This window comes from Protopterus annectens, chromosome 1.part1 (assembly GCF_019279795.1).
Source record: "Protopterus annectens isolate FY-2018-M chromosome 1.part1, PAN1.0, whole genome shotgun sequence".
Classification (NCBI taxonomy): domain Eukaryota; kingdom Metazoa; phylum Chordata; order Ceratodontiformes; family Protopteridae; genus Protopterus; species Protopterus annectens.
Genome location: NC_056726.1, coordinates 789,419,990 through 789,433,695, shown reverse-complemented (window position 1 = coordinate 789,433,695; position 13,706 = coordinate 789,419,990). Strand labels below are relative to the sequence as shown.

Sequence of the window (13,706 nt, the reverse complement as noted above, 5' to 3'; positions counted from 1 at the left end):
GTGGAACCTGCGGATGTCTCTACCTTGGATGGGTCCGGAGCCACTGTGCAGGCACCGGCTTCTGTGGTTGTATTTAGGCATACGGACCTGCATATTAAACCAACGCCTCCTTCTTCATTTAGGCCTAAATCTCGAACCATGCCCAAGAAACCAATGCCCAGGCCGCATGCTCAGGCCTCTATGCCTAAAAACAAATGATAAGAATGGCTGAAGATCTTATAACTAATTAGGGGAAGCCAACTTCCCCCTTCTAAGAGACTTAGGACTGAAGTTGTTTATGAATCTTCTGACCAGGATTCTTATTTTTCTGATTCTTCTGATGATCTGGATTTGCCCTTATCTACTTATGAGGATTCTGATGCAGAGGACTCTATTCCCTCTGCTTCCCCTCCAGGGGATTTTTCTTTTGGTGAAACCCTAAGGGAGCATTTCCACTCATGAGGATAGGGGTTTCTTTACAAACCCACCCTGTCATCATGCTTAAGTAACCCCAAAACATAATCTAAATTTGACCTTTCATTTGCTTGATTTATTTCTTTTTTTGTAATAGTGATAATATTTTTTCACTGAAGGTGAATGCATTCACAGGCAGCTCAGGTACATTGTGGACAGAACAAAAGCCTATAAGAAAAGACTGACTGTGTACCTTCATACCTGTCAACCTGCAGACATTGAAAAGAAGAAACAGAGGCCCTTGAAAAGTAGGCACACCCAGTCAAAAATAGACATTTAATTAGCATAAAATTTGAATGCCAGATATCTAAAAGCACATCATGAAAGAGACATTGTAAAATCTGAAGACTATAGTGAACTATTTTGAAAATTCTACCACAGAAGTTCATTTATTCATGCCATTAGTGTTTTGGTCTTGTAGTATGTTTTCTGTGTACTAGATAGCTTCAGATATCATGTGGCATAAGGGTGTTTCAGAAAATTGTATGAAAGGATAAACCAAGCCTGAAAATAGGGACATACCTCCAAAAATACATACATTATGCCTGAAAATAGGTGTGTTCTGCAAAACAAGAACAGCTGAGAAGTCTGTGTGCCTTGCAAAAGGTTCTAAAAGCAAGGTATTTGCAAAGCAGTGTTTTAAGTGTCTGCCAGATATTCATTCCAAATTCCTCCTAAAACATGTTCTGCCTAGACTGTGTCTATATCCACTACCATTTACAGATTTTCAGATAGCCTAGTACCTACCTACCTAGATGACTTTTGTACTGCAGCCACATGATCAGTGGGTTATTGGGGGTTGGTGTAATGGTTAAGGTGCTTGCCTCATAGACACAAAGTACAGAGTTTAATATTCATCTTTGAAGGGGAAGTTGGCTAGGTTTAAAATGGGTCACAAAGTCTTCTAGTCTAGTACTTACCTACAAACCTGTGAACCTCTGATCACCTTTATAGATTATTACAAGGTGGATATGCCCTCGGTCAAAATCTTCATTTGAGGCTGCAGTGATTAACAATATGTTTCCATTGTTTATCCTTTAGAAGAGTTATCCAAGGACTATCATTTTAGTTTCTGCTGCAAAAGGTCTACGGTTTCTTATTTGAAAGCAGCAGGTGCACACCATGATACTGTATCTTGTCTGCAGGAAGTAGGCCACCAACTGCCACCTTGACAACTTTTGCCATACAACGGTTTACTTTTGCTTGGACCAAAACTGAGAGTTAAAAGAACTAAGACATTATCAGATTAAAGAGCTTCATCCTAATACCTGCAGCATGGATCCTGTTAGTTCCTGTAGCTAGAGCAGGTCAGTGAGAACAGGAGTGAATGGCTACCTCCAACACTTTTACCCTGTAGGGAGGGAGTGCTGGTCTGGTTGGCTCTTTTGACACATTCAAGTAGAGACTTGCAAGCAGTTAGTTTGTAGCTATTAACCAGGGGCATTGGCTTACCTGTTTGATAGTGGAAGCTCTCAATACAGTGTGGATGGGAACACACACACATGCATGGGGATAGCAAAGTAGGCCCCACTGGTAATGTAAGTGTTCACCTCAGCCACAGGTGGTGGAGTTAGGGCATAACTAGAAGTGCTCACATTGTTAGATGCAGGCAAGTGCACAGACATGTCCATGATGTTCTAATGTAGTCAGTAATCTCCTCCCAGATGGGGACTTCTTGAAGTGTGGGAAAGAATGGGCTCAAGACCAACAGGAGGGGGGTAATAGTAGGCACAGAGGGGCTAATTACCCAGAAAACAAAACTAAGGCACACATGCACTAATGGGAATGTAATTAGTCCCCAAGGGTAACTGTTTAAAAGTTTTGCTGTTAGAGCACTGTTTTTTGATAGAAGTATTGTATTGCTGGACCAGATGAAAGAGGCATCTCTAACATAGGTGATCTGTCTTTTGTACATACTGCATAATACTTTTCTTTACAGAGCAGTCATCTGTTCTGTGTGTGCAGCATGATGTCTTTTGATAGTCAACTTCATGTCCAGGATTCTGTATGCATTTATTTATAGTTATATTTTTTCTGTTTCTTTTAACAGAAAGCACAAAGTTACTTGAAACTGCCCATTGTGCCATCTCTTCAGAGGTTCCTTATTTATCGATGGGCTTGTCAGGCATTATCTACACCAGCTGACCATCCTCTTTTGCCTCTTATCTGGCAGAAATTCTTTCTTCTGTACCTGCATCGGCCAGGACCAGAATACGGGTAGGTTGTGAATCATTACAGTGTCTACAATTACCCAGCATTGATGCAGATCATTTAGACTGTGATGAGTATAGATTTCAGCTGCCAACATATGCTTTACATTTATTTATTAAACTTTGTTAACCAGGTAGGTAGATTAGTCCAGGGACCCTTTTCAACCACAGTGCAAGCCATGTGGTAGCAACAGTAGCTTAAAACATGTATGTAATCATGGTTTGAGTAGATACGATAAAATTAAAAACATTATACAGTAGACATAAAAAGTTTACACACCCCTGGTTTTGCGATATAAAAAAATGAGACTATAATAAGTCATTTCAAAACTTTTGCCACCTTTAATGTGACCTATAACCTGTACAATTCATTTGAAAAACAAACAAATCTGTTAGGGGAAAAATATAAAAAATAAAAAACGTACAATAAGCTAGTTGCATAAGTGTGCACACCCTTAAACTAATACTTTGTTATATATGGGTTACGATTGATTGACAGGTGGAAGTGCAGTGTTTTTTATTTGAACTTCAAGTTTATCGAATGGATGTTTTATTGGGTGTGTTTTGTCAAAACAGTTAAGTGGGATGTTTAGTAGGTGTGTACGTGTGCTTGCAAATTTGTGTGGGTTAAGGTTAGAGTAATGGTAGGTAAGGGGATAGGTTAAGTTCTTGTGTGATTTTGTTTGTTTAGGATTAGGTTACAGGATAAATTGAGTGTGTGTGTACAAAACTGTCTTGTCTAGTGGTTTTGTTATGGGAAGGTGTTTTTATGTATGATGCAGGGGCAGCATTAGGGTTTGCACCTATTACTACGGAGGATTGCCTCACATTTAAAATACCTCTACATACTGCACAGAACTACTTTATAATATAGCATGCAATTTACTTCAAGAAATTTATTGTAAACATATTATTAGAGAATTTTTTTTACTCAGTTACATCTTCAGTCCTTTCATTATCTTTCTAAACATTAGTTGCAAAGTGTAAACCCTGCTTTAGAGTCCTCCCATCATTTTAACAATATTCCAGTCTTTTCTAGCCAATTCTTCTTGCAGAAACACTATTTTTTGTCTAAACTACATTTTATGGAAATGACACTTTACAATTCTTCTGTTTCTTTCTTAACTTTACATTATTGCTAGTCTTCTTTCTCATCATGTCAGCCACCCAACACCAGTTTCAACTTCATGTCCAAAGTACTCCACATTTTTCCAGTCAGCTCCTTCGCTTTTTTCTGTCATTCAGTCATTTTCCTTCAATACAATTAGAAAGGCTTCACTTGCAATTTCTGTGCAAGTGCTTTTTGCTTTTGTCAGAAGAATGAGAAGCAAAATCTGCTTCAGTTTGCTGGCTCATTGTTTGCTAGTTATTTTTTTTCTCCTTTGCTAGTTCTGCATCCAAAAATATATTTGAGCCTCCAGGGAAAATTGTTCTAAAGACAGCTGGATTTGGCAGCTTGAGTGTATACCTGTCTCTTGAGGTATCTTGATTGTAGAGATAAACTCCCGTCTTGTTTCTCTGGTGTTCAATGAATAATCATTTTTACAAACTCTCTGGTGTTCCCAACCTAATATTTATACCCTACTGCCGCAATTTTGTCAGGAGCAGCTCTTCCTTCTGGTATGACTGCAGCTTAACTAATATAGGTCTTGGGTTCTTTCTCATTATCAAAGTTGGAAGCTTGCACTCTCTGTTTCCTTTTGATTGAACTCGTGTTCCACAGCAGGATTTGTCGGTTTTGTATTTGTACCTTCTTAAAATTAATGCAGTGTGTTCCTTACAATTTCTCTCGTATAGCAGAAAATCTCTGACTTTTTTGTGTGCTGTGGATTCTGACTCATTTTAAACACTTTTTGTTGAGAAGTCTCATTTTCAACCAGTCTTTCTTTCATTTCACACTCTTATTTCTGCAGTTTTATCTGCTACTTAAAGCTTCTTCTTTTCTTTTCTACCTTGTTTAATTTGACTTTATTTTCTTTTCAACCTTGTTTGATTTAAGTTTATATAGCCATTCATTGTCTCACTCATTTTAAACTCATCTGAATGCATTTGATTTACTTTTTCCTGTAAACTACTTGTCGCTTATTCGTCTTTAATAGAAATAGTAAGAAGGCTTGGGGTTTCGTTTGGTTGCTTTAATATATAGAAACAAATCAGGATGGATAACAGCATCTGTAAATATGAACAAACTAGTTAACAGACAGAGCTTACGTACATACATGTCCACATCTCAACAGCTAACTACAAAATGGCAGTTAGACTTGCACATGCTCAGTATTTATACAGTTGTGCAAGCCCTTGGATAGCTTCTTAAAGGTATGTACACACATATTGATCTACATCCTCCCTCTTAAACAGATTGCCCTTTATGCAAAACAATGTTAGAACTAGGCATGCATCACTATATATATATATATATTAGAAACAAAACACAATGTTTATGACCAAGTTGCTTCATATCTGCTGCAAGGTTTAGAGATTCGACTGTATCTCATAACATAACAGCTGGGACTAAATTTATCAACAGAGACAGTCTGTGATGCACAACTCGTATCAGGAATGGGAATGTCCTCTGGAATTGGAACACTGGATAACTCACTCTGTGATAAAGAGTCTTTCTCACAGACTATTTGCTGTGGTGTAGGCTCAGACACCAGTCTCAAATGTTTCCAATTCCACCAATAGATTGCTCCTTCTGATTCTATAATGTACAATCTCTGCTCTGGACCATCATTCTTCATGACACCAATCCAATCAACATTCTTCATGACACCAATCCAATCATAAATTTTAGATGTTTGCATTCCTACCACTTCTCCCTCTCGAAATGGATTGAGCGGTTTGCTGGTCTTATCATAATAGGACTTCTGGGACAGGCGCTTCTTCAACAGATTGGCTTTCACTGATCTGTTGTTCTTGACACATGTAACCAACAATTGACTACTGATTGGTAATTTGGTTCTGGTTTGTCTCGACAGAAGTGTCTGAGCAGGTGAACCAAGATGTTTACCACGGGGAACATTTCTGAGATTCAAGTGATTTAGGAAACATCAATATTATCTTGTTTTGACTTCTCAAGTAACTACTTTGCACTTTGAACTGCGCATTCTGCCAAACTATTTGACTGCGGGTACTCTGGACAACTTGTGACATGAGTAAAGTCCCATTCTTCAGCAAATCTCCTGGCTTGTAAACTGTGTGCCATTGTGAGAAATAACTTTGTCTGGACTTCAATGTCCTGCAAAATGATGCTTCATCTTTGTAATGACAGTACTGGATGCTAGGTTAGGAATAAGTCAATCTCAGATCAGTTGGAGTAAGAGTCTACTAACACTCGAAGATGTCTGTGGCTACTGTCGACCAAGGTAGTTTGGAATCTGGTTAAGTTGAAGTGGTTCCTTCTGTTGATGTGGCTTTGTACTTTTACATACTGAACAAGATAAAAGTGCTCTCTCAATGTCTTGTGACATAGAAGGCCAAAATACCAGTCCTCTCGCCCTTCTTTTGGTAGATTCGGTTCCTGGGTGACCATGATGCAAGATGGTAATGTACACAGGTTGCAAGGACTTTGGAGCAATTACTTTTGGACCTTTCATAATGATACCTTTGTCGGACAAAATCTCATCTCTGTATGGAAAATAAGGTTGCACTTCTTGAGGTAAGCTAGATTGCTTTAATGGCCATCCTTGACTGATAAATTGGTTGAGCCTCTGCAAAACTGGATCTGTAGCTGTGTGATCTTTCAGCTCATCAAGACGTGTGGAAGAAAAATTATGCACTTCCATGAATTCAAAATCATCAATCGAGTGTGAATCTTGATTTTCATGCTGTTCAGTGGTATTTCTGGGTGATCTGGACAATGTATCAGCAAGATAAAGAAGTTTGCTTTTCTTGTAGACAAGATTGAAATTGTACTTTTGCAATCTCAGCATCATACATTGCAGTCTGGCTGGAGCTGAATGCATTGGCTTTCTCAGAATAATGACTAATGGCTGGTAATCTGTTTCACTCTGGATGGGTCTACCATAAACGTAATCATGGAACTTTGAAAATGCAAACACAATTGCCAAAAGCTCTTTCTCAGTCTGGGCATACTGCTGTTCAGTTTGGGTAAGAGTTTTCAATGCATAGGCAACAGGTTGATCCTCTTGTAGAATGACTGCAACAAGACCAAATTTCGAAGCATCACAGGAAAGTGTAACTGGTTTGTGAACATCATAGTATCTGAGCGTTGGAGGGCTAGCAGTTCTGTGTTTCAGGACATCAAATGCTCTTTGGTGTTGCTCTAACCAAGACCAGGATACATCTTTACGTGTCAACTCTATGAGTAGTGCTGAAAGTTGGCTCAAGTCTGGAATGAACTTGCCTAGGTAGTAGACCATGCCAAGAAAACATTACAGGGCTTGAACATTGTCTCGAGTTGGCATCTCGAGAATGGCTGTTTGCTTTGAAGAGTCTGGTCATAGGCTTGTGTTCGTAAATAAATGACCAACATAAGAAACATCATGTAGCCTGAACTTGCATTTGTGTGGTTTGAGCTTAAAATTCACTTGACGTGCCCTTTCTAGAACTTTTCGGAGGGTTCAGTCATGTTTTGCTTCATCACGACCTCCTACTAGTATGTCATCTACTAAGATAGCACAAGGATACCCTGAAAAAATGTGTGTGCTCCATTGCACGCTGAAAGACTTCACTTGCAGAATTTATCCCAAATGGCATTCTCAAAAATCTGTACCTGCCAAATGGAGTACTGAAAGTAGTGAGCAATGAGAATTTTCTGTCAAGCTGAATTTGCTAAAATGAACTCTTTGCATCTAAGACAGAAAAAATAGTGGCATTTGGCATCAAGACCATGACTTCTTTGTGCGCATTGGATGGTCTTTTTAGCATCTTGTTCAAATCTCGTGGATCAGTACATATTTTGATGTCATCTATGTTTTTCTTGTAAGCTACCACCATGGAAGATACCCATTCATTTTCGAGTTTCTATTGGACAAATCACACCTTGCCATACCATTTTGTCTAACTCAGCTTTGACTCTGTTCTGCATGGCTATTGGAACTTTTCCTGCTAGCCTTATAACTGGCCTGACCTCTTGGTCTAACTTCAAGGAGTACACAACTGGAAGTTTACCTAGTTTGTTCTGGAAAAGATCAGCATAGGTAGAAAAAAATGTACTGGGCAAAATTAGAGTAGTGGTCTTTTAAGCTAACGTGTTGAACTTATTAAATGAAAGCAGTCCCTTTTTGAAAGAATATGTGAGATGTAATAATGACTGGATGTGCTTCTTGACCACATAAAACAGTAAGTCTTATCTTCTTCCATCAGAGGGACATGAAAGCACTACTGAGCCTTCAGATTGAATTTCTTCACCTCCTTAAGCAACACGTTTTGCACACCTTGCCAAATCAAGCCTTTCACCTTTCCACACTCTCGCAAATGTTTCTGCAGACATAACATTGCACTTGGAGCCTGTATGAACTTTGAGCTGTATGGGTTTGCCATTTATCCAAACAGTACAAAATACTTCATTCTTGGCCCTTATATCTATTTCATTGACCGTTTCATGAAGCATTGACACACTCTCAACATAAAGAGTGGCCTGCGACCCTACTCCATAGCTTTCTAATTGATCAACTCGTTTCTTAAAATGTTCCCTTTTAATAAAAGAATGTGGGTCTTTTGATTTACAAAATCCTTTAAAATGCTTCCATTTATAGCATTTGTGGCATTGCTGACCAAAAGCTAAACACTTTTCCCTTTTAGATTAATGGCATCCACCACAATTACGACAGTTGGCAATGAAACTAGGGTAGGACCCATGCTTTCAGTTTGCTGACTTCACTCTTATGCTTCACTGAGGCTGTGCGGCTTTTGGAGTTGCTAGAAAGTTCTGAAGAGACCTGCAGCAGTCCCTAGGAAACCCCATAGCTGCCATGTGCTTGGGCCTGTTTCTTTTAACCACGTGCTGCATACTATTAACATAAGCTTTATCACTGTGCCTTCTAGAGCTGCTCACATTTGTAAGTATATTTGTGTGCCTTTGTGTGAGCTTGTATATTTGACAAATCACAATGGCCTTATTCAAAGTTAAATCACTGTCACAAAGCAAAATCTTTCTCACAGCATCACCTTTTATAGCACACACAAGTCTATCTTTTATCAACTCACCCCTTAAGTCACCAAATCTGCACGTTTTAGATTTATTTCTCAGGTCAGTTGTATATGCTGCAAAAATTTCACCAGGTTTTTGATCCCTTGTGTAAAATTTTCCATTGTAATATTTGTCTGGGGTTACACATTTCTCTAAATTTGCATTTTAAGCACTTTGGATCCTCCCTTGACTCAGCTGGTACAACAGTATGATGGTTTCCCCCTCTCCAGTATAGATAACAGGTGCATACACAAATGAGCATTGTCATTTTAAAGCTTCTGACCCATCTAAATTAAGTAGAATAAATGCCTTTGTATGGTCATCTGTATCAGAAAATGCAACTTGTATGAAAATATTGTACTCTTGCTCAAACACTCTCCAATTTTCAGCAATATTACTTTCAAAGACAAGTGCACTGGGTTTTCAAAATCCATCTGCCATGCCCACGAAGTATACACATCCACACTGAAAATATGGCCCTTGTAAGTATGTACAAATAAAACTGTTCTGTGAGCTTGTAGCAACATTCAAATACATAATAAACTCTTCAAAACACTTTACTTTGTGAAATATGCTCTGTAATGGCTGTATTCCAGTAGTATGCCCTGTAATGGCTGTACTCTGCGAAATAGGTTTACTGTAATGCTGCACAAACATGCAAACACTTTATACACTTCTAATAATTCAGATATCTTTGCTTAATACGAAAAAAGTACATGCTTTGCAAAAATGCGATCATTCCCCTTATTTTATTCGTTTTATGCAATTCAGACTTTATTTTAAACATTTTCTGTAGTATTTCAAATATTTTTTATCAATATCGTACTTATCAGTTTATGTGAATATCTTTAAGAACGTTCTGTATGCCTCATTTCATATTATATGAAAGAAAAGAGTGCTGAGCAAGTTTTAATTCCTGAAATTAATTTCTGACCTGTTTTGCAGTTTACACATATTTTAGGATGTGCCACTGCTGTATATTCCACCAACTGTAGCCAAGTGCCTCTACTCATTGCAGCCATGTCTTCTCAAGCTTCTTACCCCTTTGGGTATGCTGGTTCTAACTTCAGGCCCTTTTAGATATGCCGCTTTTAACAACATGTCCTTTAGACATGCCACTTCTGACACCATGTTGCTCGTTCGTCTCTTTTACAAATAATAAGAAGGCTTGTGGTTTTGTTTAGATGCTTTAATTATATTCCTGTAATTTAGTACTGTTTATGCTTATTTTTTGTATTTTTTCTTTTGCATATTTGTGTTATTCATAGATAGAAATAAGTTAATTAGCTGTATGTACCTAGGAGCTTTTCTCCCCGGGCCTCTACTGAAAATGGACATGTATCCAGTTAGACTAGCCCGGTAAACAAATGTAAAATAAATAAAATAAATAAATAAAATAAAAATAAAATATATTTATTTATTATTTATTTTACATTTGTTGACTGGGCTAGTCTAACTGGATATATGTTCATTTTCAGTAGAGGTCCGGGGAGATAAGCTCCATGACACACAGATAATATAATTGTAAAACAACTTCAATTGTGTATACAAGGACAAATCTGGTTAATACAGAAATAATATAGAGAGGACAGAAGTCAATACAATGTAAAATGCAGGTTCAAAATAACAAGTGGGTAGAAGACTTAATGTAGAAAAAAAAGGAGGCATACAGGTTAATTCCATATACAAGTACAGTACAATAAAAGAGGCAGATTAATGTTCAGTAATAGTAAAAATGAGTTTAGTATTTTTTTTTAACAAATAAGTATCCAGAGGGATGGAAATAATAAAATACAGAGTGAAAAAAGGTAAGGTATAGGATAGGCCGACTGTATTTGGGTAGCGTAGATAATTAGTCAGATTTAGTACTGGGGCATAACCAGTGTGTTTTGAGGAAATGTTTCAGCCTGTTTTTGAAGAGTGATATAGAGGAAAGTGAGGAAAGGTCGCTGGGTAGGAGATTCCAAAATCTTCCCACAATTTTAGAGAAGAGAGAATCCTCAGCCCTGTTGTTAGATTTAGATGTGTTAACTAGAAGTTTCTGAGATGAACGTAAAGACTTCAGATTATTATAGGGGGTGATGATGGATAGAGTAGGAGTATTGGAAGGTTGATAAAGAGTCTTATGGGCAATGATTAGTTGGTGGTATTTGAGCAGATTCTGTAGTTCCAACCATTGAAGCTGATTTAAATTAAAGCAATGATGAGTTCTAAATGGGTTACCAATAGCAAATCTGGCTATGTTATTGTATGAGATTTCCAATTTATTGAGGTTGTTCTTAGATAGATTAGTGAAAATGGTTGAGACATAGAGGAGTGTAGAGATTAGATGAGTGTGTGCAATAGTAGTCTTAACTGTAGGTGACAGGAAGGGTTTAATTCTGTAGAGAGAGCCAAGTTTTTTGTTGACAGATTTAATAGTGTTGTTCATGTGTATGTCAAAGGTAAGGTTGTTGTCAATGGTAATACCAAGTAGCTTGGTAGTTAGTCAGGTGATATAATGGTACCATTAGTGGATGTAACAGCAAAATCTATGGGAGAGGACTTATGATTAGGATTGAAAAGGAGGAGTTTAGTTTTTTAGGGGTTTAAGAGAAGGCAATGTTGAGTGGACCATTGTTCAACAGTGTTAAATACATTTTGGGTAAGAGAGTGAAGTTCAGACGTGGTTGTGGCTGAGCATACAAGTGTGGAGTCATCTGCGTATTGTATGCAAGTAGCATGGGGAATTGCTAGATGAAGGTCGTTGATGAATATGGGGAAAAGGAGAGGTCCTAATATGGACCCCCTGAGGTACACTGAGGTTAACTGGTAGGTGGTTAGATAGAGTGTTGTGCCAGAGTACTGCCTGTTGTCTTTTATCTAAGTAGGATTGCAACCATTTGATAAAGAGTGCATCTAAGGCTAGGGATTTGAGGATATCTGTCAGAATTTGATGATTGACCATGTCAAATGGTTTGGACAGGTCAATAATAGTGCCGAGGAAAGCATATTACAGTTACGGTTTTTGTTAATGCAATCTGTAAAGGAAAGGAGGGCAGTGGTAGTGCTATGGGAAGGTCTGAAACCATGTTGACAGTTAGAGAGCAAGTTATTATGGATTAGGTGGTCTAGCAATTGCCTATGGATGCATTTTTCCATGATCTTTGCCAAAGGAGAAAGAAGGGCTATGGGACGGTAGTTGGAGAATTCGGTGGAGTTTCCACCTTTGTGAAGGGGGATAATATGGGAGACTTTCCAGATGCTAGGGATGTGACCTTTGCTAATAGTTCTATTGATCAGAATGGAGATGGGGTAAGCAATTGACTTGGCAGATTTCTATAGATATTCAGCATGTAGTTGGTCTGCTGACGGAGAGCATGGTTTCAGTTTTTGGATTAGGGCAAGAATATGGGTTGTTGGGACTGGTTGGAAAAGAAATGGAGGGGGTGTGGTTTTATTATAGGTAGGTAAAGTAAAAGTTTTAGGTGATAGCTGACTGGCTAGTGATTGGATAGCATCAGTGAAAAAGGTATTGAAGGCATTGGCAGTATGCATGGGATTTTGATGGTCAGTGTTTTGTGGGTTTGGTGTACTGGATTGATCTGGATGTAGTAACTGGTTGATGCATGCCCAGAACTTTTGTGGGTTATTATGGTTTGCCTTTTGAAATTGAAGGTAGTACTTTCTTTTATCAGATAGTATAGCTTTCTTAGTGTTATTTCTTAGTTGTCTGAAATTTTGTTGGTCTACAGGATTTCTGGTCATTCTCCATTTGGCCCCAGTATTTATTCCTGAGATGGATTTTTTGTTTGGTGTCTTTAGAAAGCCATGGGGTGGATTTGGTCTTAATTCTAATTGTACGGGTTGGTGCATGGTGATCAAGGATGGCTAAGAAATTAGAATTAAAGTATTGAACAGCTTCTTCCAGAGGGAGGTATTTTAAGGGAGACCAATTGCATGCTCTGAGTATGTTTTGGAAGAGATCAGGGTTAAAGTTCTTTTTGGATCTCATATTCCTGATTGTGGTAGGAATGGGAGCATAGGTTTTATGCCTGAAGATATAGGTAAGTGAGTGGTCACTTATGTCATCAGGAAGAGTTCCAGATTCATATAATTGGGGATGGTTATTTACCTGAATCCAGTCTAATGTGCTTTTTTCTTGTTGTGTTTGTCTATCCTGGTTGGGGACGTATTGGTTTGAGCAAAACCATATAGGTTGATGTGGGTGGTAGGGTGGCTGCTGCTACAGCAGTTCCAATCAATGTTTATATCACCAAGGATTATGGTTTCTTGGGGCAGGTGTTGAGCTAGCCAGCAAAGGATATTTTCTATGGTGGTATTGTTGTTACCAGGGGGTAGATAGATACAAATAATATAGATGGCTTTGGCATTGTTAAGTTGAAGTTTAGATATAAGAATTTCTTCTTTGGTATTAAGAGGTGGCTTTATGTCATAAGTGGTTAACTGTAAACCAGATTTAAATAGAATTGCAACCCCCCACCCTTTTTGGCTACACTGTCAAGTCTCAGGATATTGTATCCTGGTGGGTTGATTTCATTGTCTTTTGTTTCAGGTTTTAGCCAAGTTTCTGTTGACAAAGGAGCAGACTTCTAAGAGAGCATGGAGTTGAGTAATTTTGTTTTTAATGCTATGAATATTAAGATGAGCTACAAGTCGTGAATTAGATAGTTTAGTAATGGGATAATTAGTGTATTGGTTGGGTTGAGGAGAGAGATTGGAGTTTGGGTGAATGTCTCCATCTTTTAATGTGTGGAGTTGTTTGAGATAGATTGGTTATGGGAGTCTGCTATTTAAGAGTAGAGATCTCCTGGGATTGAGATTAATATATCTAATGTGGAGTATTCTATGATATTTTGCTGGTAGATAGCTGGGAGATGTTGTTATGT

General features: G+C 38.2%; 1 protein-coding gene across 2 annotated transcripts in view; it reads left to right on the top strand.

Moving 5' to 3' along the window:
• EPG5 (ectopic P-granules autophagy protein 5 homolog) overlaps window positions 1-13,706 on the top strand; it is a 2,535,958-nt gene that overhangs the window by 1,262,821 nt on the left and 1,259,431 nt on the right. For both annotated transcript variants that reach the window (XM_044078183.1, XR_006365599.1), the window contains exon 22: window positions 2,504-2,670. In XM_044078183.1, coding sequence (XP_043934118.1) covers window positions 2,504-2,670 — 167 coding nt within the window. The remainder of the gene's footprint in view (window positions 1-2,503; window positions 2,671-13,706) is intronic.